Below are 25,911 nucleotides of genomic sequence, written 5' to 3' on the forward strand. Positions count from 1 at the left end.
TGTCCTGAAACCAACAACTTCAATTAAAATTTAATTTTCTTTTAATAGGTATCTTTTAAAATTCCAGTTGTATTATAATATTAATACTCTATTGTCTTAAAGCTGAACATTGTGAAGTGTTGCCTTATTCCCTAAATTTTAAAGAAATACATGTGAAACAATCCATTTTAAAAGTTGAAGCTGCTTTCTTTTCCAGTGGTTTAGAGGGGAGAGGATCATGGTAACATGTATGTGGAAAGTATAATATGCTGACGTGCGTGCATGCTGTCTCTTCAGTTGTGTATGACTCTTAGCACCACTTTGGACTGTAGCCTGCCAGGCACCTCTGTCTGTGGGATTTTCCAGGCAAGAACACTGGAGTTGGTGCCATTCCCTTCTCCAGGAGATCTTCCCAACCCAGGGATTGAACCCAGGTGTTCTGCATGCAGACTGACTCTTTACCATCTGATATATGTTAGAATAAACGTCTAATCATAACATATCCCTATTCAGTGTATGGTCTATCTGTAAAACTACTTCTCCCCTCCCTTCTTTCTCTCTCCAAAAGTAACCTTAGGAAAATTCACTTGAGTTACCATCTGACTTTTCAACAATCTATATTCTGTTTGGATACCCTGCTTAGATTCTGACTGACTTACAAAGATAACAGTGATGATATAGATTGGTCTGAAAGACCAAAAGTACTGCATTGATGTTCCATTCTGAAATACGTACAACATGATGCTGGGTTTTTTTTTGTTTTTGTTTTTTTTTTAATTTTGACAGTTATCTCTTATAGTCTGTTCACTGTTTTTATGCTTCCTGTTAATGGAGATTCCTGTAATATTAGCTTACTATTTTTAGATTGTTCTCATCTCCCCTCCCTGTTGAAATAGTTTTATGTTACAGGGAGGGGTTACTAAGAAAAAAGGCTGATCCCCATAAGCTGTATGAATATAGATAAAAAGACATATTGTGGTTTATGACATCTACATGCCCACCTGGAGGGAAGGGAATTTAAGAGCAGAATAAAAAGAATGAAAATCTAAGTCAACTCAGAAACAAGATATGCCTATGTTGAAGTAAGGATTTAAGTTAGACAGTTCATTGTTATGGCCCCCAGTTGTATATATTTTATCTGAAGGCACCGTTTGGTTTAATAAAATACAGATCTGAGGTTCTCTTAACCTATCAGTTTCTTAAGACTTAATTATAAAGGTTAAATTTTCAAAGGACAAAAACATTATTCATTTGTCTGTTCACATCTTCCAGGTTTATCTTGCAGATTATGGACTTTCCTACAGATATTGTCCCAATGGGAACCACAAACAGTATCAGGAAAATCCTAAAAAAGGCCATAATGGGACAATAGAGTTTACCAGCTTGGATGCCCACAAGGGAGTAGGTAGGTTTCTTTTTTTTATTTCAGAATAATTAGAACAAAGTCCTAAGGCTCCATGAAATGACCTTTTTGCCTGGTCAGTTTGAAGAATGAGAACAGTGGTGAGATTTTTATCAAAAGTAGTGAATTCCTGTATGTCAACAAATACTCTTCTAACTGAGAGAAGAGATACAGACTTTTGACAAGTGAAAAAAGAATAAAAGATGTCAAATAAGCAAAATTTGTTGCTCATTTGGAGCAGCCTAAAGTACTAGTTGTTTACGTTAAACTTGAAAGTTAACAACTGAATTTTTATGCTTTAGAAACTCTTTCGGGTTTGGTGCAGGTACATGTGTGAAGAATGATTCATATTTTTCATTGTGCTCTCACCAGAGATTTAGAAGATACCATCTCAACAATAAGGAAGTCTTTTCTGAAACTATGAAGTGTTAACTTGTGGAAATCTCTCCTAGTCACCTTTCATATATCTTACTTATTTAAACTCACTTTGATGGTATTGGAAACACATTTGCAGGTAAATTACATACATAGTCCTTTTATTGGATATTGATTGTACTGCCTTGCATTCCAAGGCAGACTTAATTCAACAATTCCCTAATTAGTTAAAGTCATAACCTATGTCTTGTATTCATTTACCATTAATTAAACCTTAGCTGTTTATTACACTGCAGTCCAAATCCAATAGCCGACCCAGAAAGCCATGGAAAAGGAAGTAGGAGTTCAATATTGAAAATATATGGTGCAGAGTCCCCCCTGATGGTTGCTTTGTTCACAATCAATATGGTCAATGCAACTGTACTTTCTTAGTTGCTCTGTCAGCAAGACAAAAAGTCAATTCTAATGTTATGCTAGTAAAAAAAAAAATGGTGACTTGAAAAACTTTGGCTTTCAAAATTATATTATTCATAAACTTTGTTTACAAAAGTATTTTCAAATGTACTAAACCACACAAATAATTTTTAAACAGCTTCAAATGGACCGCATTTTCACTAAAAGGCAGTTAGATATTTGCACTTGTTAATGGCTGTTGAACTGTTACCCTAAACTGATACTTTCTAACAAGTTTTTGTTGGTGCAAACAACTGTATATCATTGCCTTTTCTATTAAAAGGACCATTGACCATGTAATGTAGAGGGTCTTGATAATTTTCGAGGGCATTTAAAACCCACTGTAGTTTAAGGTCAGTCAGTCAGTTCAGTCACTCAGTCGTGTCCTACTCTTTGCGACCCCATGAATCGCAGCACGCCAGGCCTCCCTGTCCATCACCAACTCCCACAGTTCACTCAGACTCATGTCCATCGAGTCAGTGATGCCATCCAGCCATCTCATCCTCTGTCGTCCCCTTCTCCTCCTGCCCCCAATCCCTCCCAGCATCAGAGTCTTTTCCAATGAGTCAACTCTTGGCATGAGGTGGCCAAAGTACTGGAGTTTCAGCTTTAGCATCAGTCCTTCCAAAGAAATCCCAGGGCTGATCTCCTTCAGAATGGACTGGTTGGCCACTGAAAAAGTGGAACAAGGGTGTCAGTTGTATACCTTCTTCCTTTCAGGAAGAATCATAGGTTAAATTTGGGGGGGTTGGAAATTAGCTCATATAACTCCTGATCAGAGTAAGAGAAATCACTGCATTTTTTTTCAAAGATAGTTTGGTTAAAAAAGTAATGATTTCACTCAGAAATTTAATAATATTGTATTATTTTTCACCATTAACATTGTTAATGAATAAATGGCCTTTTAAAAATGATATAAATGGGACACTGGCTTTAATTAAGGGCTTCCCTGGTGACTCAGACGGTAAAAAAATCCACCTGCGGTGCAGGAGACCTGGGTTTGATCCCTGGATTGGGAAGATCCTCTGGAGAAGGGAGTGGCAACCCTCTCCAGTGTTCTTGCCTGGAAAACCCCATGGACAGAGGAGCCTGGTGGGCTGTAGTCCACGGGGTCGCAAAGATTCAGACAAGACCGAGCGATTAAGGACAAGGAATGTAAAAGTCAAGTGTTCACTGATAATGTTTTGTTTTATTTTTTTAAAGTTCTCAGTGAATTTTGTTCTTTACTATTGCAAGATGTATTAGTATGAAAGAATATTTAGAGACCTGAAAGTACTTTTTGATAGTAGTATAACTGGAAATTCATCATACAGACTCTTAAGCATTGGTCCAATTACATTATTGACGATGTTAACTTATGATTGGGCCACCAAGTTCAACCAATAGCTCTAATACTGATGTGATTAGATTTTGACCATTATAAATATAACTGTGATTGTGGAATGGGAAAGTGGAGTTGATGGATGTTGGTCTGATCACTGTTTGGACTGTGGTAATTCTGAAAGTCCTCCTCAGTTATTCCATAGTTTAGGTAAATATTTTCATTATGCTACCTTCATGAAAGATTTGAACAATATTTTATTCTGTAGTGTATTTAAGTTTTTTGTTCCCTAAATAATAGTACATGTTGATGAGCTGGGTAGATTTCACCATGCTAGGTCTTTGGAGAGAAGAATGAACTGAGAATAGTAATAGAAAGATATTACCTCTTTGGGAAGGCTACTCAGGTTGGAACCTCCACTACCTATTTTTGGGATTTGCTGAAAAGTTATAACCTGGAGTGAATATTCATTTTTACCACAGGTTTAAAAAGATTTCTATAAAAATTAGATTCCCTTAATGCATTAAAAATAGAGTATACAGTAAAGTTCTCACCATATCTGTATTTACATATATAGGTATACATATATATGCATATGCCTTCACATATATGTGTACACACATATATACTTCCACACACAGATGCATAGATGTGCATGTACACACATTTGCTGAAATATTTGAATACTATTCATTCCTAATGTTTTAGATTTAATTTTCCAAAATAAAACATTTCACTTTAGGATTTTATTCAAAATGAAGTAATCATTTAGTCCTATCTAGAAACTAGTATAAACAAGGCCATAAATCCTGTAGGTAAATGCAGAAGGTCAGATTCATAAATATTAATGTGTTTACTTTCAGTATACATTATGTAGTTTAATCTCAGAAAAATCTTTTCTATACCAGTGCAGCTATGAGATCAAATAAATACTGAGACAGATAATGCAAGGGAAAACATAAAGAGCAAAACAAGTTATCACTAGAAAATAGAATCTCTAGTTGTCAGAGCATTTGTTATGTTTTAGGTTTATCTTGGCTTGATCAGGCCCTGGGAAATGTCCAGCCTTCAATGTAAGACTGACTTATGGATTAGACACTTAACAGATATATTGCTAACCTGGTCAGACTGTCTGGTCTGTTACCTTGGTAGTGGTTATTCAGAAACTGAAGCTAACTCTCATGTTTCTGTGGATTATTAATAGTTGGGTTTTCATAATAAATTTGTATAAGGTGCCAGTCATCAGTTTTATATAAGCATTTTTAGTTCAACTGTGTAAAAGGAGGGTAGCTTGTATTATTATAAGTAAAAATATGAATAGAGATATATAAAGGTGAATGAACAGATGGGTGAATGGATAGATAACTATTCTTGAGCTATTGTACATGTATATATCTGTATTTTTTCAAATTGTAATCATTCTTCTAAACTCAGTTCTCTTATATGACCTAGAAGTGTTTTTTGAGTGGCTGAAGTGCTTCATTTAGTGTAAAATTAGAGTAATACATGTTGGGCTTATCTCATCTATTATTAATCTTTTATTCATAAAAACCAACATGTATAAACATTGACATATTTTTGGGCTTGTTGCCTGATAATTAAAGGGAATTATATCTGTGTCAAATACACTATTTTAAAATTTGTTACATTCTTAGTAATGTTAAAAAGCAATATTGGGATCAATGTGTGGTATGGATTTTTGTAGATTTTTCTGCTCACTGAGGCATGCAGTCAATACCTAATTTCTCTAGAGATATACTGCACTTAACATATTGAGCTTTTTTAAATACTTCAGACCTGTGCATTGAGTGTATAATACCTGTTTTAATTTGACATCATTGATGACCATACAATGTGATATCTAAATTGCATTTTAAATGTCCGTTTGTTTATATGATATATTCAGTATCAAGGAAAGAACTATATTGCATACTTTTAAATTTTTTTGCCAATTGCTACAGTTTATGAAATCCAAGTCTTGTGTTATTTCCTGCATGGCTGCATTTCACTCTAATATGGCACTCCAACTTACAAAATATATGTGAGATAAACTGCGAATGTGTTTTCATGCTACCAAACTTGGGGAAATGACATGGTTTACACAATATTTAACTTCCTAAACAATAATTCAAAAAAGGGAACCCATTTTTCAATTATAAGATATTAAGGTAAACCTTCAAGTTACTATTGAATCTACTAGTAGTCAGAAAAACATACTGTTGATTTTTATTTTTAAGTAAATTTCACTGCTATAAATACTCCTTGGTTGATGTACAAATAAATGTTAATGAAGGCACTATTCCCTCTATGTGGCATAACCCAATTTTGACATTTAGACAAGACTTTCAAAGTCCTGGCATAGATCTTAAACTGTTTGGTTGGGTTAAGAATACACATTGGCCAAATGTAAGATACCTTTGTTCTGTTGAATAACTTCTCCTGAGATCACACAGTAGTGTTTCATCAAAAACTAAGGCCTAGGATTTAAAAGGTACTGAAGAAATGAGAGCCCTGATTTTATTTATTTGAAATGTGACACATTGCATTCTACTTTCCTAATATCCTAATTGCAGTAAATTGGAGCCACCTTAAAGTTCCCTAGCTCTTTTTATATCTGAATTGGAAAAACTACTAAATAACATAGGTTAAAAAATAAATAAAAAATAACAGAGGTTACTAGTTGGATAAACAAGAGTAACCTTTAAATTTGTTCTGCATATAGTCACAATTCACTTCTCAGATAAGCGTCTTACTGAGATGTTTTCTGCTTTCCTATTGTCATTTCTGAATATATAAACTAGTATTTTGAGCAATTAAACCCTGTTTGCTTAAGGCAGAAGTTTTCAGGTTCATTTTATTATTTCCTACAAAAACTTGTTTTTCCTCCTACTTTATAATGTTACTCTATATAAGAAAAAAACTGTTGTCTATATAGAAAACATGTTAGGCAAATAATCAGATCCATTTGGGGATTAACACTGATATTTTTCTTTTTCTCCCAATTCTTTCATTCCATTTGGTGAATCTCACCCAGATAAGTTTACTGCAGTTTATCTTCATAGTAAGGACCAGTTCTCCAGTGTGATTTCTTTGTTGTTTCTGTTCCAGCTTGGAAGAACCATTTAACACTTTATAAATTAATGTTTTAACTAGGCAGTCTTTTTCATCAGAATGAAGTAGTTTTAAACAAATAGTTTCATGAAAGTTTGGTTGCATGAAAAATTTTGTTAGTGCTGCAGCTTAGACCTCGATCTGCTGCTTATTTCTTCCTTGCCAGTACACCTGTCTTTGGTCAGTGTATCTTTTGGTGTTTTAAGTTAAAATGCCTGCTTCAAATACTTCCCTAACTATAGAAGCAGTATATATAATGTTGTCTAAATGGTGTTAAAACTAACAAGGGAGGCAAAGTAATTGGCAGATTTGAGTGTTGGCTTTGGATTCTGAACACTTTGGATTTCAGTGCAGAGCTCTGTGAATATTTGCTCTGTGATACTGAGCGAGTTGTTTAACCTCTCTGAGACTCTGTTTTCTTATTTGTCAACAAGGTTAATGATACTTACCTCATGTTATTATTAAGATGATTAAATAAGATAAAAGCAGTTAGAGTGTCTGGCACAGTAGCAGCTTCATAAATCACATGGATTGTTTTTATTTTAGTTATGTATTCTAGTGTCAGCTGTTTCTGGTATCTGCTTTCTAGGGAAATAGAATTCAAGTCCCATTCCACCTGTACATTTTTTGGGGGGTGTTTCTCTTGGCAATAATCATTTAGAAATGTTGAGCAACTGAGAACACCACCATATTAAAAAGCAAAGTAAAAATTGGATGCTAATTTATATTTAGAAAGTGACATGAGAATGTAGAAGAAAAATATTAATAACTAAATTTTCCTATATTTCCAAGCAGTAATACCATAAGTAAAAGTATGACTTTACATATAGGAAATATATATGAAAATATGCTGTTAATGATTATATTAACTATCAAGTGCACCTGATAAACTTTATGTATTATAATAAATTATACAGAAATATAAATTATACAGAAATAAAATAATCCATAACATATGTTTCAGCTTTCAAATTAAAAAATATTTTCATAGTTAGATATTGTCTTCTTCAGCGGTGATCAACTCTTGTTTTTTTAATTTTCAGCATTTTGTTGTCAGATATACAGGAAATAACAGAATAATACAGTAAATATCCAAATGTTCGATTCCTAGATTCAACAGATATTATATTATCTATCTTTTGTTTAAAGTACATCTACATTAAATTTAGATATATGATCCATTTACTGTGTTAATTACATACCCACTCATAGATGCTAATATTGTCATCCAAAATATTTTAATTAATTTAACCAGTGTTAAAAATGCTCTTCTGTATGTAGTAGATGGAGAGATGACATAGTCGTTGGTACGGTCTTAGAGTTTAGATTCTCAAGTAAACACATCACACTTTGCAGTTTGTTTCCCTGAGACGGAGTTTTCAGGGAGAGGTGTGTGCTTGGAAGCATTTTTAATCCTGTCATCTCACCGTTCAATGGTGGGAAAGAGTTACTGTAGAATTTTTTCTTTAACATTACGTGCATATCTGTAGAACTTAGTGGAAACAGTGGTAAAACATTTACCTAACCATAGTTATTAATGTATATATGTAGTAAAAGTAAATAAAAGTTTGAAAAGTGTGATGCCATAGTTTAATTAGGTAAGACTGAACTATACTAGTGAAGTAAAGTTAATTCTCAAAGGGCTATTTCAAATGAAGACCAGTTTATGAAAGATTGGCTTCAGGAATCTAAATGACTTGTCATTACTTACAGCTTCATATCAATTAATCCCTCAGTTGGAGGGTTGGGGGAAGTGGCTGGAAATGTTCATTCTATTTTAATTCTGGTTGTTTTTCCTCAGAGGGTCTCTTGTGTGTAGCCTATATTGTCCAAACAGGTGCCAGAATATAATTTTTTGAAAATTAGAGGATGTGAATTTTTTTAAGTAGTAGTAATCAGAAATTGCCATAATGGGAAAGGGACTTGTGAACACATCTGTACAAATGGAACCATTCCATTATTAATGGGAGATTTATTACTGAAGAAATCACTGCAAAACAGCATGGTAGAGATTGTGTTTTTATTTTAATAGGGGAGCCAAGTCTTGCATTAGGACATTGTTGAAGCTGTGCAGAAAGGAAATGATACCCATGGGACTGTTGCATTCTACTCGATTGAAGGGCCTTTAATAATCCAGTACTCTAATAGCAGTTAAGATAGAGTATGTGTGAGAGCTAATCTTGTCTTCTGCTTTTATAATAACTTATGTATGGTGACCAAAAGTAGTTACGGTGTGCTAGCAACATTGTTCTTAGTAGACGACTTTTAAAATTAAAAACTGAGTTTACTGAGTGACTTTTCAGAGTATATTTAATGAAAGATAATAAAACAGGATACCTGTTTACAGCAGGTTTAGCAGCCATGAATTACATTTAGGAGATTTTATATCCCTACACAGGTGAACATTCAAATCATGGTAGAAATCTAAGCCGACCTATTGTTTTATAACAATTTGGAATGGTTATAAAAATGAGTTTATTTTGTGGGACTTTGTTAATGTTTTGATCATTATTTCAGTAATATTTTTTACATTTTGATATTTTACTAGATTTCATTGTCCTTCTTTTGAAATCAGCTACTTAAAAAAAAACACATAAAATTATCATGAAATTAGTCTGTCATTTAGTAATTTTACATAAATGATTTTACAGTGACCTCAAAGTATTCTTTTACTGTATTTTTTAAATGAAAAGCCATCTTATATTAAATTCTGGAAGCCTCTATTTTGCTTTAAAATCTACTTCCCATCACCTCCACCTTCATCCTTCACGCACTCTATTGCTTTACCTTTTTTTTTTCAGGATGTTTGACCAGAATTTCACCATAGCACTGCTTATATCTAAAATTATATTCATAAAATTCTAGATCTGTGTACCCACAAAACAGGCGTATTTTTCCTGTACTCTCATTTAATTGAAAAGTCTTAAGAAAGACCTGTATTTTAATACTGCACACTAGATGGCAGTTTTGTCATATTCTTCCAATTTCAAAGGCTACTAGTTCGAGTGGAACAGGAAAGGCCATCAATGTTTAGTCTGCACTCGAAGGGTCTCTGCATGACCAATGCAGACCCCATGGACTTCCTGGAACATATGTTAGCAATTTAGCTGCAGACATTTATTTCTTTGTTTTACTGCTTGGCTCTTTGAGAAAGTGTTGGTGCCAGGTTATGGGTTGTCTGGATCATGTCAGAGGCCATGGAGATCAAGTTCATGTGACAGGCCAGACTAAGGAAGGATGAAGTTGGAGGAGGTGAGGAAACTGACCCTTACTTTCAACAGCAACAAGTCACTGCCTGTCTGTGGACTGGGGCCAAATGCCTGGGCGTTTAAGCTTTTCTCCAGCTGAACAAACAAAACACATCGCCCATTTGGCTTTTTCATATTTCATCAGTGGTAGTTCATTCAGTGATTTCTCTATTTCTCAAAACTTGCTTATCCCTCATCTTTCTGTCTTAATGCTTATTCCTATAGCCCTGTCCAGACGAAGTGACCTTGAGATCCTCGGCTACTGCCTGCTGCGGTGGTTATGTGGGAGACTGCCCTGGGAAAGGAACCTGCAGGACCCTGTAGCTGTCCAGGCTGCGAAAACAAAGTACATATTTTCAAGTATTCCATCATTTACAGCACCAGGGCTGAAAGGATACACTAAAGCAAGTTAATATCCCAGAAAAGACTGCCATTCAACTAACATGATAGCCAAAGCAAATTTCTTAAATTTGAAAAATATTTTAAAAAAACCAAACAGCTTACAGACATACACTCCATTAAGCTAACACCTATGAAAACACATCTATTGAGTTGTAATGCAAAATATAAAGTGAAATATTTGTTACTTCACAGGGTGTTTTCCAAAGCTTAGATTCTAGGTGGTGGTATTTTCAAGAAAGAGAATTTTCAAATTATCATTGTACAAGTACATGGAGTTAGTGTGAGCTTGGTAGCTTGGTGTGATTGATATTAACTGTGCAAAGCAACAGGGTGGAGTGGGACAAACAGGACTTATTTTTTCAAGTGAGAAGAACATACTTCTTTTTAATCCTGTGTTTTGGGAGGGAGAATGTTCGGTTTCTTAAGGAAGAAACAAACAAAATTTGTATATGAGATGTTTATCCAAGAGATCATTTTGCAGCCACATAAACATTTATAATATTCCACATCCAATTTTTATCACCTAACCTCTATTAGCATGAGAAATAGGTTAGACTAAGAGCAGAGTGGGTTACTCTTCTACTGTTCTTCTCACTTTTTTTCTTAGGCCTTTTGATCAGGCCTAAGAAAAAGTCAATTGCTTATAACACAGCATAGTCAATTTTTCATTACGTACCAAGATATTCTCAACAGTAGTTATGTACAGATATAATATCATGATTGGAAAAAGCTGCTGTATTTTAAATAAGACAAGTCACAACAGAAGTTTACCGAAGGGGTAACTAATCCTTAGAAATCAGTCTTTCAAATTCAGTGTGACATCAGTTCTTAACAGAGAGGGAAGCTAACCCTCAGATAGAGAGTAGTACAGATTGCATTTGTAAATACTGACATATATTGTAAGATATATCTCTCCACTTCAGTCTTGATCATTCTAGTCCCTTAGCCCAACTAACACGTTTGTATGTCAGCATTAGAACGATCTCGTCAGTTATTTACTGCAGTGACTCATGTGTGCATCTCACCCTCAGGTAACTAATGCTCTTCAATATGTGAGTCAGGGTCAAAGCACAGTAATGGGCACATGTAAGCAGTCTTGGTTTCCAATTTCTCACCTCAGTTTATCTAATTTAAATAAAATGCTTTATTAAAAAAACTAGCATATTAATTCTAATGATAATATATATGTTTTTCTTTTCACAAGACTTACAGATATTCACAGACTTACAGATTTTTTTTTGGTCTTTTATCAATATGCATGTATAGATGTGTTCATTGTAGATCTCTTTAATGAATATGCCTGCATGTATATATTTGAAGGTAATAGGGTATCATATAAATAATAAAACATAATACTAATAAATATAATCCCCATTTATATTTTTAGATCCCTTGCCTGTGTTAATATATTTATTTTGGCCTGATTAATAGCATAAAGCTATTGACCAGTAAAGCTAGTATTATGAAGTTTATAATTAAGGCATATATATGTATATTAATAAGATATATATTCAATTATGATATAAATATATTCAAACTTCTTATATAGTACATAATCATAATTTATTCAACTTGCTGAGAAGGCATAATTTCCCAATAAGGGCAGGCTTGCATATTCAACCATATTGTATTTCCCTTCCGTCCTTTATGTTCCTGACATCAGGTAATATTAGATCAGTACATTTACTGTTGCAATTGTGCCTATGCCTGAGTTAGTGAATTGTTCATATAAGTAATTTTAGTTGAGTGTTTATATATTTGTGGCTGAAGCAACTTAAGAGATTTGTACTTGTTCAGTCTAAAACACTGAAAAGTCTTAGAATAATGGGTTTTGGGGGGGCTGTTTCTTATTAATCTGTTTAATCTTGTGCTTCATTGCTCAGTTCTATGTTCAATTCTTTGTGACCCCGCAAAGATTGTAGCCCGCCAGGCTCCTCTGTCCATGGGGATTCTCCAGGCAAGAATACTGGAGTGGGTTGCCATGCCCTGCTCCAGGGTATCTTCCCAACCCAGAGTCTCCCGCATTGCAGATGGATTCTTTACTGTCTGAGCCACCAGGGATAGCATAGCATAAAAACTGCCCAGTGAAGAACAATATACATAAAAAGGAAATAATTTACCCCTTCCCAGTGGTAAATACATGAGGAAAAATATTTTGTAAATCCAGGTAAAATTTTTCCACATATCTTTTTCTTGAGATTTTTACAAAAAAACCATGTATCCCTACTTCTACATTTGCATATACAGACCTTGTATTAAAGCATTTATACTGTATTTCTATGTTTAGTTTCTAGGTGATTGATATAAAATTGATTAGTGAGATTTGAGGGATTTCCCTTATCCCGTACAGGTGGGTAGGAAAAAAAAGTATGGAAAGTCACACTATTAGTGACCCATCAACAAGTTTTGTTTTCTGATCAAAACAGCATGTCACAGGATTGCAAACAAAATTCACTGTGCCTTACTCTCCTCTGTTTCAGTCTGTTGGATGAGCTCCCTGAGTCGGTACTTCAATGGGCTCCTTCCGGAAGCAGCTGCCGTAAGTCAAATGATAACTTCTATCTCCCCCTGTAGGATTTCCAGGTCACTGCATGTGTCACTTGTCACTTTTTCTGCACCCAATCCCCTTCCCACAGTGGTGGGAAGAAACCCCGCAGGGTTCCAAATAGGTGGCTAGAGAAGAGAACTTTTAGATCCTCTTTTCATTAGGACACAAGAATGCTGCAAGAACTTGCTCAGGGAGTGTTCTCAGCTTTGCTGATGGCACCGCTTTCTTTCAGATGTATGCTTGGGGAATTGTGCACAAGTTCAATGGCCTACTATATCTGGTATTTCTAGAGTGGACTTTCTGGTTTTGTTTCTCTGAAGATAAAGTTGATCTAAGGAAAGACTGCTTTCAATTAATAATTTAAAAAAGCAAACTATTAAACATTTGAATGCTGTTTAGACCTGGATTATAGTCTGACCCAGCAACCTGAAAAAAATTTTTTTTTTGGTTTGGCAAGGCATGTGACCTGGGGATTCAAAGTATATTTCATTAAACGGGTTTCTCTTTCATGTTAGTATAGACCATTTTGGAATTCTTTAATTGGTAGCACTGTCAGTAAAAATAGCAAGGCGATTCAGAATTACCCAAGTGCTGCATGGCACATTGTTCAGCCCCAATTTAACAGCCGAGTTAGATTGCCTCACAGAACAGAGCCTGCTTCTGCCGTCCGGTTTGCTTTCTTTCCGAGAAGATAAGCAGAGTGAATCTTGATCTCTATTTGTATCGGGCAATTTCAGTTAGCTTTTAGCTGACTTATGAAAGCAAATATGTACACTGACTGTCTAGAGAAGGTCAAATAGTATCAGTTTCCACATGAGAGTTTGAAAGTAGAGTTAAATCATTTTAAACTTATACTTACAGCCCTTCTTTGACCAGAAACCAGAATTTTCATTTCCATAGGAAACAAATAAACCAGCCGTGCTTTCCCACTTCTATTTCCCAAGTCCCATAAGTCTGCCCCGTATGAGTCTTGCTGCTGCTTCACTCAAATGGGACAGTAGTATTCTCATTGGTGGGGATGGGCTGCAAGATGAAAGCTTTTTGTTTATGTAACGTAACTCCACTGAGTAACTCAGTCAATATGCCAATATTCATTTTTGGCTAATATTCTTATTGGCATTTTTACCAAATCGTACAGCTTTCATTTTACTCAATAAGACAGCAAAATGAGAGATGAAATGTTAAAAAAAAAAAAATTTAATTGTGTATCTGTCTTTTATTGTCCCTCCTGCCTAAAAAGTAAACTGTTGAGTTTAGGATTAGAAAAGAAAGCCCAGGTGCCCTGGATCATACACAATAAATGCCTATGGACCAGTGTGTATTCTGGGACACTGCTGTTACTAGAGATGAGATTTGAACGATGAGAAACAGGAGGAGGAGTGCCAGGCTCCTCTTTTTCAGTACAAACCATTTGTTTGAGTCTATATAGTTATTTTATAAAATGCAGATTTCTATTTTTAAAGCACAAAATGTTGAAACTTTATGATTAACTGAAAGTCTCAAGTTGTTTGTGCTTAGGAGAAGTGGGTATTACTAGCATGAGAATTAATCTGATTTACAAAAGGTTTGCTACTAAGACATTTTATGATATAAAACAGCTGAGAAGTTTGCAGCATGCATGTCCCACTCAGTGTAATAATAATAGTTTCAAAAGTTTCTGTCTCTTGAAATGATACTAATGATACTTAATATTTCACTAGCTTAAAAAGCAGATGATTCAAGAATATCATAATTTCATACTACTCAAAGCATTTTGTTTTATAGCTCTGGAAATATGCTAGTAAATTAAAAGGTGTACCTAATATAATAAATCTAGATCTTGAAACGCTAACATTTAAAACCAGTACTATATCACAATTGTCTGAGCATCAGGTTTATCATAATAAATTCGTAACAGAGGTGGCTCTTCTCTTTTTCTTCCTCTCCTACCTCATGGTACCTCATTTTTTTAAAGCCCAGATCCACGAAGGCTTTCCAGCACAGCTGCAGTCAACTGGTAGAGCACCAGGAGTCTTCCATGTCTTCTAACAATGATTTGTGAAAACTATGCCCAGCATATTCACATATTCAGCTCTCTTCTCCATTTGGGATATTCTGGTTGATAGCATTGTAGGGCTTCCCTGGTAGCTCAGCTGGTAAAGAATCCGCCTGCAATGCGGGAAACCCTGGTTCAATTCCTGTGTCAGGAAGATTCCCTGGAGGAGGGCATGGCAACCCACTCCAGTATTCTTTCCTGAAGAATCCCCATGGACAGAGGAGCCTGGCAGGCTATAGTCCATGGGGACTTAAAGAGTCAGACACAACTGAGCGACTAAGCACAGCATACCAAACCAGGCTTACGAATCTTAAAGAACAGCAGAATATTTACATTAATATTTATATTAAAATGGTAGTGAATATAATTTAATCTTTTTTTGTTTTGTTCATCTCTTCAAGAATCGGATGCCCCCTAAAGGGCTTCTGGAAACATGAGATATAACTTTGATGAAGCTGTAGCACTTGCTAGTTATAGATCCTGGTTGAGCAAATGGTAGGTAACAGAATTTTGACATCTTATACATTCAAGAGGAAAAAAGGATGTTGCAGAATTGCCACAGTTTCCAAAATGCCAAAAAAAAACAAACTCTGGAGACAAGAGTTTTCAGTTTATCCATAGTAGCCTTCTGCTCCTAGAAAATAGTTGTGGACAATATGGTGTAAAATGGTCACTCTCTGACATTCCTTGCGGGGAGAGATGATGACTGTTCTTTTCGAATTTTTCCCTGTCGGGAGTGATACCCAGTGTCTCTGCAGTTCCCTGCTTGAAAGGAGGTAGACCTGGAGGGGAGCAAAATTTTAGGCAGTTATTTCTTCCAACTCACAAAGCTTCCCCAACTTCCCCACCATAGGATATAAACAACTTAGTGAGAAAGTAAGAGCTCCTTGTGTCTGGGTTAGTAATAAGTTTTTGAAGAGGAAAGCCTTGTAAAAACTAGTTTATGGAGTGTAAACATCTTTGAACAAATGAAAACATGCCAGTTTTTAGATAGTGTATGGTATTATCACTTACTTGTATCTCAGACTGAACCTCCACCTGAAGCAAAAATGCAAACTACGTTTGTTTTACAGTGGTTGTATTCGTCATTTTGGTTACGGATTCTGTTTGTGCTGAATGTATTTAAAAGTTTGTAGTTGGCAGCTTTTTTTCTCGTGGGGAGATTACTACACTGTTCTGGGGAAGAGAAGAAATAAAAGATGGCAACTTCTCATCCTTGTGCTCTATATCAGAAAGATTATGCTGTGATTGCACTGGTCTAGATTGGTATGGGAGACCTGATATCGGCAAATCCTAAAGTCAGTCATGGCTAAAACCATAGAATTCAAGGTCATTTCTAAATGTACTGTTGTATTCTCAAAATCAAAGCCTTAATTAAAATTTTCAGTGATTTTTTTTTTTTTCCTTTAAGGAGGTCGATAGTAAGTATTCCTAACTGAATTTTTAAAACTTCAAAAAAAAACTTATTTTTAACTGAATTTTGAAAATGTTAGGAAAAAAGTGTGAAGCATGGCTAGTCTATTATTCATGTAATTCTTAGTAGTTGCACCCCATAAATTCAAATCACTAACTATAGTTTTTCAATGGCTTCCTTTGATGAGTGAATTACAAACTTTATCAACAAAGACATGTAAATAAAAGCCCACCTGTTTCTCCATCCTGTCAAATTTGTAGGTCAGTTTATGTCAGTCAAGTTTGGATATCATTTAAAAGTACTTTGCATTGAGTTGTTCACTCTTAGATTCTTCATAGAGGATGTATGTGTGCACATGCACGTTCTGGTGTAAGAGAAAAACAACCGAGATTTTGAGAATACTGAAGTCTTGACAACTTTTGCTTATTATGAATGACATATTTAAAAAACTTAACACTTCACAGGTGAAATAGCCCAGTATTTGGTATGTGCTCATAATTTAGCATATGATGAAAAGCCAGACTATCAAATGCTCAAGAAAATTCTGAACCCAAGTGGAATACCTTTAGGACCACTGGAGTTTTACACTAAAGGAGACAGCTTAAATACACATGCTCCAGACAATCAAAAGGTAAGTAACAGTGCCTGCAATCCAATGATGACCTTCTGTGAAGCTTATCTACCAAATGAAGTTATTTTAGGTGTCAGAATGAGTCTGACAGTCCTGTTTCTTACTTATAATTTCTAATTCCTGTATCCCCTAACTGAGCTCCAAGAAATTTTGTTGAAGGTCCCTTTGACTTGTCTTTTAGAGAAAAATAGTATAACCTGTGTGCCCCGTTGTATATTATTAAATAAATAAAGCAGTCACTAATATCATAGAGATAGGACTAGAGTAAGATATTAAAGGCTAATCCAACTTTATTCATGAAAAATATTTTTTTTTTCTGTTTTCCTTCAGATTTTCTTTAGTCATCCCTCTGCTTTTGCTTACTTGTTCGGCCATAATTTGGTGGTAATAATAATATTCTTAGATTTTACCAGGTTATTTGTATGTGTTGATATTTCAATGTGTAAAAACAATTTTTGAAATAAGTTATTTTTTAAAGTTTTGCCTTCCACTTTATCTTCCAACTGACTCCCTCACAGCAGCACTAAAAATTAAGAAAAGAATTAGAACTAGAAAGAACAGAAAAGAATTAAAACTTGAAATATTTTTAAGAGGATGAGGGAAACCTGAGACTGCTATCAACATTACTGGACAGGCAGCTAGATGTTCAGCCCTGCCGTGACACTGCTCATGTGCAAAAAAAATGGGGAGGGCTTTGTTTCCTGATGCATGTACATTGGGGTAGGGTCAGGATGCCATTCATTTTTAATATTTCTTCTGAACTTTGGATCATCATAAGTGTTCACAAGCCAAGAATGCAAGATGCAAACTAATGTGACTGATAGGCTGCTCGATGAATGGTGAGTCAAGTATCAGTGCACAGATGGTTCTGATTTGCTGAATTTTGTAGCTGCTGCAACTGAAGACATAAAATATCCTTCTAGTCATAAATTAGCTCTTTGGAAGCAAAACCTTGGCACCAGAGCTTTACAACCTTCAATTAGTAGGGAAAGAAGTATTTGAATGACTGTGGTATTGACATCTGTAGGCCTGCATAGTAATCATTCCTAATAGAAGAGAATATCTGTTTGAGGAGGTTTTGCATGGCTAATTAACTACCAGTGAGAATATGTAATTTTTTCATGATCTCCTGATTGTCACCTTTCTCTCATGATACAATTACATTTTATTGTAGCAAGTGCCTCACAAACCAATTGTCAGCACTATTTACGTATTGCAGAAGGCAGAACAAAAGTTCATGTTTAATAAAAAGCCACTGGATTTTGATCTTGGTAATTACTGAGACTTATTTTAACAGTTTTATTGACTTTTGTGTTTTTATCACTTTTGCAACAAAACAAAGAGCCATTTCCTTGACATAGTATTTCCCTTGCAATAATGGTCACCACTTAATCTACACTAATTTAAGTAGATTTTTTCCTTTTTTGTAGTTTTTCAGTTTCATAAACTTAATGGAAATATAAAAGAAGCCATTTAAAAAACTGATAGCTATATCCTCTGATATAAAATTCTAATTATTATCCACCAGAATTTTCAGTTTCATCAAATTCAGTGGTTTGCTGTGAAACCATTTTGTATATGCAGAGATAGAACATAAAACATTTTTTTCCAATGAGCCTCAATCAAAAATATTGTATTTCCCTTTTTATTAGAGCATTTTGATTATGAGTAAAAAGAAAACATTAAGAATAATATGCATTCTTAAGACTTTAGTTAATTTCTGTTGGATCAGCCTCAGTATATAGAAATTGAGATGAATCAGGATATACTTCATAGCAGATCAATATTTATTGAACATTGACTTTATTTCTCTAGTATTTTGAGAATAGTGGAAACAGTGGCTGACTTTATTTTTCTGAGCTCCAAAATCACTGCAGATAGTGATTGCAGCCATGAAATTAAAAGACACTTACTCCTTGGAAGGAAAGATATGACCCACCTAGACAGCATATTAAAAAGCAAAGACATTACTTTGTCCACAAAGGTCCATCTAGTCAAGGCTATGGTTTTTCCAGTGGTCATGTATGGTTGTGAGAGTTGAACTATAAAGAAAGCTGAGTGCCAAAGAATTGATGCTTTTGAACTGTGGTTTTGGAGAAGACTCTTGAGAGTTCCTTGGACTGTAAGAAGATCCAACCAGTCTATCCTAAAGCAGGTCAGGCCTGGGTGTTGATTGGAGGGACTAATGTTAGAGCTGAAAGTCCAATACTTTGGGCACCTGATGTGAAGAGCTGACTCATTTGAAAAGACCCTGATGCTGGGAAAGATTGAGGGCAGGAGGAGAAGGGGACGACAGAGGATGAGATAGTTGGATGGCATCATTGACTCCATCGATAGGGGTTTGGGTGGACTCCAGGAGTTGGCGATGGACAGGGAGGCCTGGCGTGCTGTGGTTCATGGGGTCACAAAGAGTCGGACACGACTGAGTGACTGAACTGAACTGAACTGAACTGAATATATTTAATAATTATAGTATATAGATTCACCATATGTGACCACACCTTAAGTATCTTTTTATTTTTAAATTAAGTTTACAGATTTTGAAATGCTGCAAAACCCAGACTTGAAGATGATCAAAAACACAGTATGATAATATAAACTGTCCTGAACTCAGTTCTCCTGAATGATCAAGTACAGGATAGTTTCCACAGTTCATTGCTTCCGTAACAAAAATCATTTTTAAGTCCAGAATGAATATCAATCACATGGCCCAAAATTTCTCTCTTTTTAGACAGAATTCCCTTGTTAGCAGCTAATAACATTTCTTGTTTCTCTATTCGTGGACCTAATTGTTTAACAGAATAAATAATGAACTCCAGATTTGTGCTTTTTGGACAAAGATTCTTGAAAAAAAGAAGTCAGTAGACAAGGAAACATATATAATTAGATAAATAAAATGTTTCTAATTCAGTCTTCAAACGAAAGTTATGAATATTTAATTTTTAAATGTTATTTCCCTCAGCTTGCTTTGCGCCTTTTTTTTATTTTTTAAATATTTATTTTTGGCGACATCAGTTCTTATTTGTGGCATGAGGAATCTTTGCGGGCTCTTCAGTAGGGCTGCAGGGTTTCTCTCAAGTTGTGTTGTGTGGGCTCCAGGGTCTGTGGGCTCCACGGCACGCAGGCTCTCTAGCGAGGTGCACAGGCTCAGTAGTTGCAGCGTGCAGGCTTAGTTCCCCTGAAGGCATGTGGGATCTTAGTTCTCTGACCAAGGTTCAGACCCACATTCCCTGCATTGGAAGGGGGAACTCTTAACCACTGGATGATCAGGGAGGTCACAGTTGTACCTTTAAATTTAGTAGCTATAACAAAAATGTTTTGTTTAGGCATTGGAAGATAGCATATCACCATAAGAATCTTAGAAACTTATAGCATCTTTTTGAAAAAAAAAGAAGGGAAGGATTTTACCAATATTAGGCATCATAAACTGTTTGCGGTAAACTGAGCTGCCTTCTTGAAATCCTCAAATACTATTAATGGAAATAACTGGAAGTAAACGTTTGTTTACTTAGGTCAGGAGGGGCGACCCTGAAGAGATACCCTTGGTCCAAGGTAAGGAGCAGCGGCTGCGCTTTGCTGGAGCAGCCTTGAAGAGATACCCCACATCCAAGGTAAGAGAAACCCAAGTAAGATGGTAGGTGTTGCAAGAGGGCATCAGAGGGCAGACACACTGAAACCATACTCACAGAAAACTAGCCAATCTGATCACACAGATCACAGCCTTGTCTAACTCAATGAAACTAAGCCATGCCGTGTGGGGCCACCCAAGACAGACGGGTCATGGTGGAGAGGTCTGACAAAATGTGGTCCACTGGAGAAGGGAATGGCAAACCACTTCAGTATTCTTGCCTTGAGAACCCCATGAACAGTATGAAAAGGCAAAATGACAGGATACTGAAAGAGGAACTCCCCAGGTCAGTAGGTGCCCAATATGCTACTGGAGATCAGTGGAGAAATAACTCCAGAAAGAATGAAGGGATGGAGCCAAAGCAAAAAGAATACCCAGCTGTGGATGTGACTGGTGATAGAAGCAAGGTCTGATGCTGTAAAGAGCAATATTGCATAGGAACCTGGAATGTTAGGTCCATGAATCAAGGCAAATTGGAAGTGAAACAAGAGATGGCAAGAGTGAACGTTGACATTTTAGGAATCAGAGAACTAAAATGGACTGGAATGGGTGAATTTAACTCAGATGACCATTATATCTACTACTATGGGCAGGAATCCCATAGAAGAAATGGAGTAGCCATCATTGCCAGGGTCCAGCCCCGGTTTTGATCCAGGGAATTCGAAGGGGAGACGGCTTCAGCGATCAGGATACAATAGAATTAAAGATATAAAGAGTGGTTAAATAAGGCTAGCTCAGTGAGAAAATTCAGTGGAGAAAAAAGGCTGAATAACTTGGTTTACGTGGAAAGCTAATAAAATTCCAAAATAAGGAATTTGCATCACCTACCTAGGCCACAGGCGTCCTCCCATTCTCCCGAAGGAGAGGAGACACTAAGGCCTCCCCGGTCAGATCTTAGAAGCCCAGGCATAATTAGTAGGCTTGACGAGCCTCCACGCTCAAGATGGGAATTCAGCCGGAAGGTGAGGTCTAAAATCAGGCGCCACCCTCCAAAAGCATTAGATAAAGTTGCATTCCTATAGGGCAAAGGTGTGGTGGGCTATAACAAGAAAAGAATTAACTCAAGGGTCCAAGGTTACAAACATTAAAGCTACTACTTACATTCCTATACACCAATTATAGTAATCAATACACTGCCAGGGACACAGTAAGTAAGGGATATGGAAACTTAGCAGCAAACATTGGCCCAACAAGTGAAAAACCCTTCACCAATACAATTTCTAATCAATCTTTTAACTGCTCAAAGGAATCTGTATTTAGACAGTTTAGAACATCTCATGCCTCTCACGGTTGGGAGGCTCTGAACAATCACATGTGGCCGGAAGAACCTATTCAGGCAGGCTAGAGGACTTCCAAAGAGTTTGTAGGTTGAAACACTCTTGTCACGCCCAGGAACTTTATTAACTGGAGCTGTAAGTTAACTCTTTTTCGGATAGAGGTGGTGGGGGACAGCCGCCCATAAAGTCAGAGGTGTAGGTGAGAGCACAAAGCAGTAAAGTAGGCAGACTCTGGTTTTGGGGGTAGGTGCTTGAGAATTTCCATGGGGACTCCTGAGGCTCAATCCCACCTTTGCGTATGCTGAGCCTCCTTCCTCATGACCTTTGCCACAGGCGGAGTTCCTCACACTGGCTCCCAGCACATCATGATCAACAAAAGAGTCCAAAATGCAGTATTTGGATGCAATCTCAAAAATGACAGAATGATCTCTGTTCGTTTCCAAAGTAAACCATTCAATATCACGGTAATCAAGCCTATGCCCCAGCCAGTAACACTGAAGAAGCTGAAGTTGAACGGTTCTATGAAGACCTACAAGACCTTTTAGAACTGACACCCAAAAAAGATGTCCTTTTCATTATAGGGGACTGGAATGCAAAAGTAGGAAGTCAAGAAACACCTGGACTAACAGGCAAATTTGGCCTTGAAGTACAGAATGAAGCAAGGCAAAGGCTAAAAGGCTAATAGAGTTTTGCCAAGAGAATGCACTGGTCATAGCAAACACCCTCTTCCAACAACACAGGAGAAGACTCTACACATGGCCATCACCAGATGGTCAACACCGAAATCAGCTTGATTATATTCTTTGCAGCCAAAGATGGAGAAGCTCTATACAGTCAGCAAAAACAAGACCGGGAGCTGACTGTGGTTCAGATCATGAACTCCTTATTGCCAAATTTAGACTTAAGTTGAAGAAAGTAGGGAAAACCACTAGACCATTCAGGTATGACCTAAATCAAATCCCTTATGATTATACAGTGGAAGTGAGAAATAGATATAAGGGACTAGATATGATAGACAGAGTGCATGATGAACTATGGACAGAGGTTCTTGACATTATACAGGAGACAGGGATCAAGACCTTCCCCAAGAAAAGGAGATGAAAAAAAGCAAAATGGCTGTCTGAGGAGGCCTTACAAATAGCTGTGAAAAGAGAAGCAAAAAGCAAAGGAGAAAAGGAAAGATATAAGCACCTGAATGCAGAGTTCCAAAGAATAGCAAGGAGAAAACCTTCCTCAGTGATCAATGCAAAGAAATAGAGGAAAGCAACAGAATGGGAAAGACTAGAGATCTCTGCAAGAAAATTAGAGACACCAAGGGGACATTTCATGCAAAGATGGGCTCGATAAAGGACAGAAATGGTATGGACCTAACAGAAGTAGAAGATATTAAGAAGAGGTGGCAAGAATACACAGAAGAACTGTACAAAAAATATCTTCACGACCCAGATAATCAGGATGGTGTGATCACTCACCTAGAGCCAGACATCCTGGAATGTGAAGTCAAGTGGGCCTTAGAAAGCATCACTACGAACAAAACTAGTGGAGGTGATGGCATTCCAGTTGAGCTATTTCAAATCCTGAAAAATGATGCTGTGAAAGTGCTGCACTCAATATGCCAGCAAATTTGGAAAACTCAGCAGTGGCCACAGGACTGGAAAAGGTCAGTTTTCATTCCAATCCCAAAGAAAGACAATGCCAAAGAATGCTCAAACTACCACACAATTGCACTCATCTCACACACTAGTAAAGTAATGCTCAAAATTCTCTAAGCCAGGCTTCAGCAATACATGAACCATGAACTTCCAGATGTTCAAGCTGGTTTTAGAAATGGCAGAGTAACCAGAGATCAAATTGTTAACATCTGCTGGATCATGGAAAAAGCAAGAGAGTTCCAGAAAAACATCTATTTCTGCTTTATTGACTACGCCAAAGCCTTTGACTCTGTGGATCACAATAAACTGTGGAAAATTCTGAAAGAGATGGGAATACCAGACCACCTGACCTGCCTCTTGAGAAACCTATATGCAGGTCAGGAATCAACAGTTAGAACTGGACATGGAACAACAGACTGGTTCCAAATAGGAAAAGGAGTATGTCAAGGCTGTATATTGTCACCCTGCTTATTTAACTTACGTGCTGAGTACATCATGAGAAATGCTGGGCTGGAAGAAGCACAAGCTGGAATCAAGATTGCCAGGAGAAATATCAATAACCTCAGATATGCAAATGACACCACCCTTATGGCAGAAAGTGAAGAGGAACTAAAGACCCTCTTGATGAAAGTGAAAGAAGAGAGTGAAAAAGTTGGCCTAAAGGTCAACATTCAGAAAACTAAGATCATGGCATCTGGTCCCATAACTTCATGTCAAATAGATGGGGAATCAGTGGAAACAGTGTCAGACTTTTATTTTTTTGGGCTCCAAAATCATTGCAGATGGTGATTTCAGTCATGAAATTAAAAGATGCTTATTCCTTGGAAGGAAAGTTTTGACCAACCTAGATGGCATATTCAAAAGCAGAGACATTACTTTGCCAACAAAGGTCCATCTAGTAAAGGCTATGGTTTTCCCAGTGGTCATGTATGGATGTGAGAGTTGGACTGTGAAGAAAGGTGAGTGCCGAAGAATTGATGCTTTTGAACTGTGGTTTTGGAGAAGACTCTTGAAAGTCCCTTGGACTGCAAGGAGATCCAACCAGTCCATTCTAATGGAGATCAGTCCTGGGTGTTCATTGGAAGGACTGATGCTAAAGCTGAAACTCCAGTACTTTGGCCACCTCATGCGAAGAGTTGACTCCTTGGAAAAGACCCTGATGCTGGGAGGGATTGGGGGCAGGAGGAGAAGGGGACGACAGAGGATGAGATGGCTGGATGGCATCACTGACTCGATGGACATGAGTTTGGGTAAAGTCCGGGAGTTGGTGATGGACAGGGAGGCCTGGCGTGCTGTGATTCATGGGATCGCAAAGAGTCGGACATGACTGAGCGGCGGAACTGAACTGAACTGAAACTTTTGTGAAGGTGGTGGAGATATTGATATTTTGTCCTGAAAAGCAAATCTTTGGGGGTATATGCCTCAATCAAGGTGGCAGTAGGCTATCTGAAATACTCTCTGATAGTTGTGAAGAGACTAGAGTTGAATTAGAAGAATCTATGATCAGGGCCACCTCAGTCTATTTATGCCATCCATTGGGATGTCATGTCCAGAATTCACTGAAGGAAACCATATTCAGTAAGAATGCTTATGGAGGCAGGGAGTAGCTATAGGTCATAGTTTAAAATATTCAAGCTATCTGACATTTCAGGCAAGAAAAAGTTTGTTCCTTCTTTCACCCTAAATCTGAGGTTTGCATAGCAAATGCAGGGGTGAATAAATTATTATGGGTAGTAGTAGTCTTTGTATTGACCTTAAAAGTCTACAGATCTTTCTTGAGCTTTACATCCCAAAATAATTCTGTTAAACTTGTCTTCATATTCATTTTCTGTGTGAGAAAAAGTAGCATATACATTCTTAATTATAAGCATATTTTTGCTTATTTAATTTTAGGAGTATAAAAGTATTCCTTATTTTGTAAAATAATGTGAAGGGTCAATGGAAAATTAAATAAAAATTACCTCATTTGAATAGGCACTTTCTGGAAAGTGACACACATTTGGATAGTGTCCTTCTATTTGATTATGTGAGATATCCAGAGTGTTTTCTATACTTAGTTTTATATCTTTGAGAATAAGTTTTACTCTGTTCACAATTAAGGATTAAACTTCATGATCCCACTTCGCTCTTTCGATTTTAAAAGTTTCCCTGCTGCTGCTAAGTCGCTTCAGTCATGTCCAACTCTGTGCGACCCCATAGATGGAAGCCTACCAGGCTCCCCCGTCCTTGGGATTCTCCAGGCAAGAACACTGGAGTGGGTTGCCATTTCCTTCTCCAATGCATGGAAGTGAAAAGTGAAAGGGAAGTTGCCCAGAAAGGGAAGTTGCCCAGTTGTGTCCGACTCTTAGCAACCCCATGGACTACAGCCTACCAGGCTCCTCCATCCATGGGATTTTCCAGGCAAGAGTACTGGAGTGGGGTGCCATTCTCTTCTC

At 36.8% G+C, this 25,911-nt stretch overlaps 1 protein-coding gene across 6 annotated transcripts in view; it reads left to right on the forward strand.

Moving 5' to 3' along the window:
- The window catches only part of VRK2 (VRK serine/threonine kinase 2), a 108,580-nt gene that overhangs the window by 74,309 nt on the left and 8,360 nt on the right, over positions 1 to 25,911 (forward strand). For all 6 annotated transcript variants that reach the window (XM_015473438.2, XM_005212622.5, NM_001075851.1 and 3 more), the window contains 5 exon segments: positions 1,252 to 1,384; positions 10,115 to 10,235; positions 12,772 to 12,830; positions 16,753 to 16,919; positions 20,432 to 20,530. In XM_015473438.2, the coding sequence (XP_015328924.1) occupies positions 1,252 to 1,384; positions 10,115 to 10,235; positions 12,772 to 12,830; positions 16,753 to 16,919; positions 20,432 to 20,530 (579 nt within the window).

This window comes from Bos taurus, chromosome 11 (genome assembly GCF_002263795.3).
Source record: "Bos taurus isolate L1 Dominette 01449 registration number 42190680 breed Hereford chromosome 11, ARS-UCD2.0, whole genome shotgun sequence".
Taxonomy (NCBI): Eukaryota; Metazoa; Chordata; class Mammalia; order Artiodactyla; family Bovidae; genus Bos; species Bos taurus.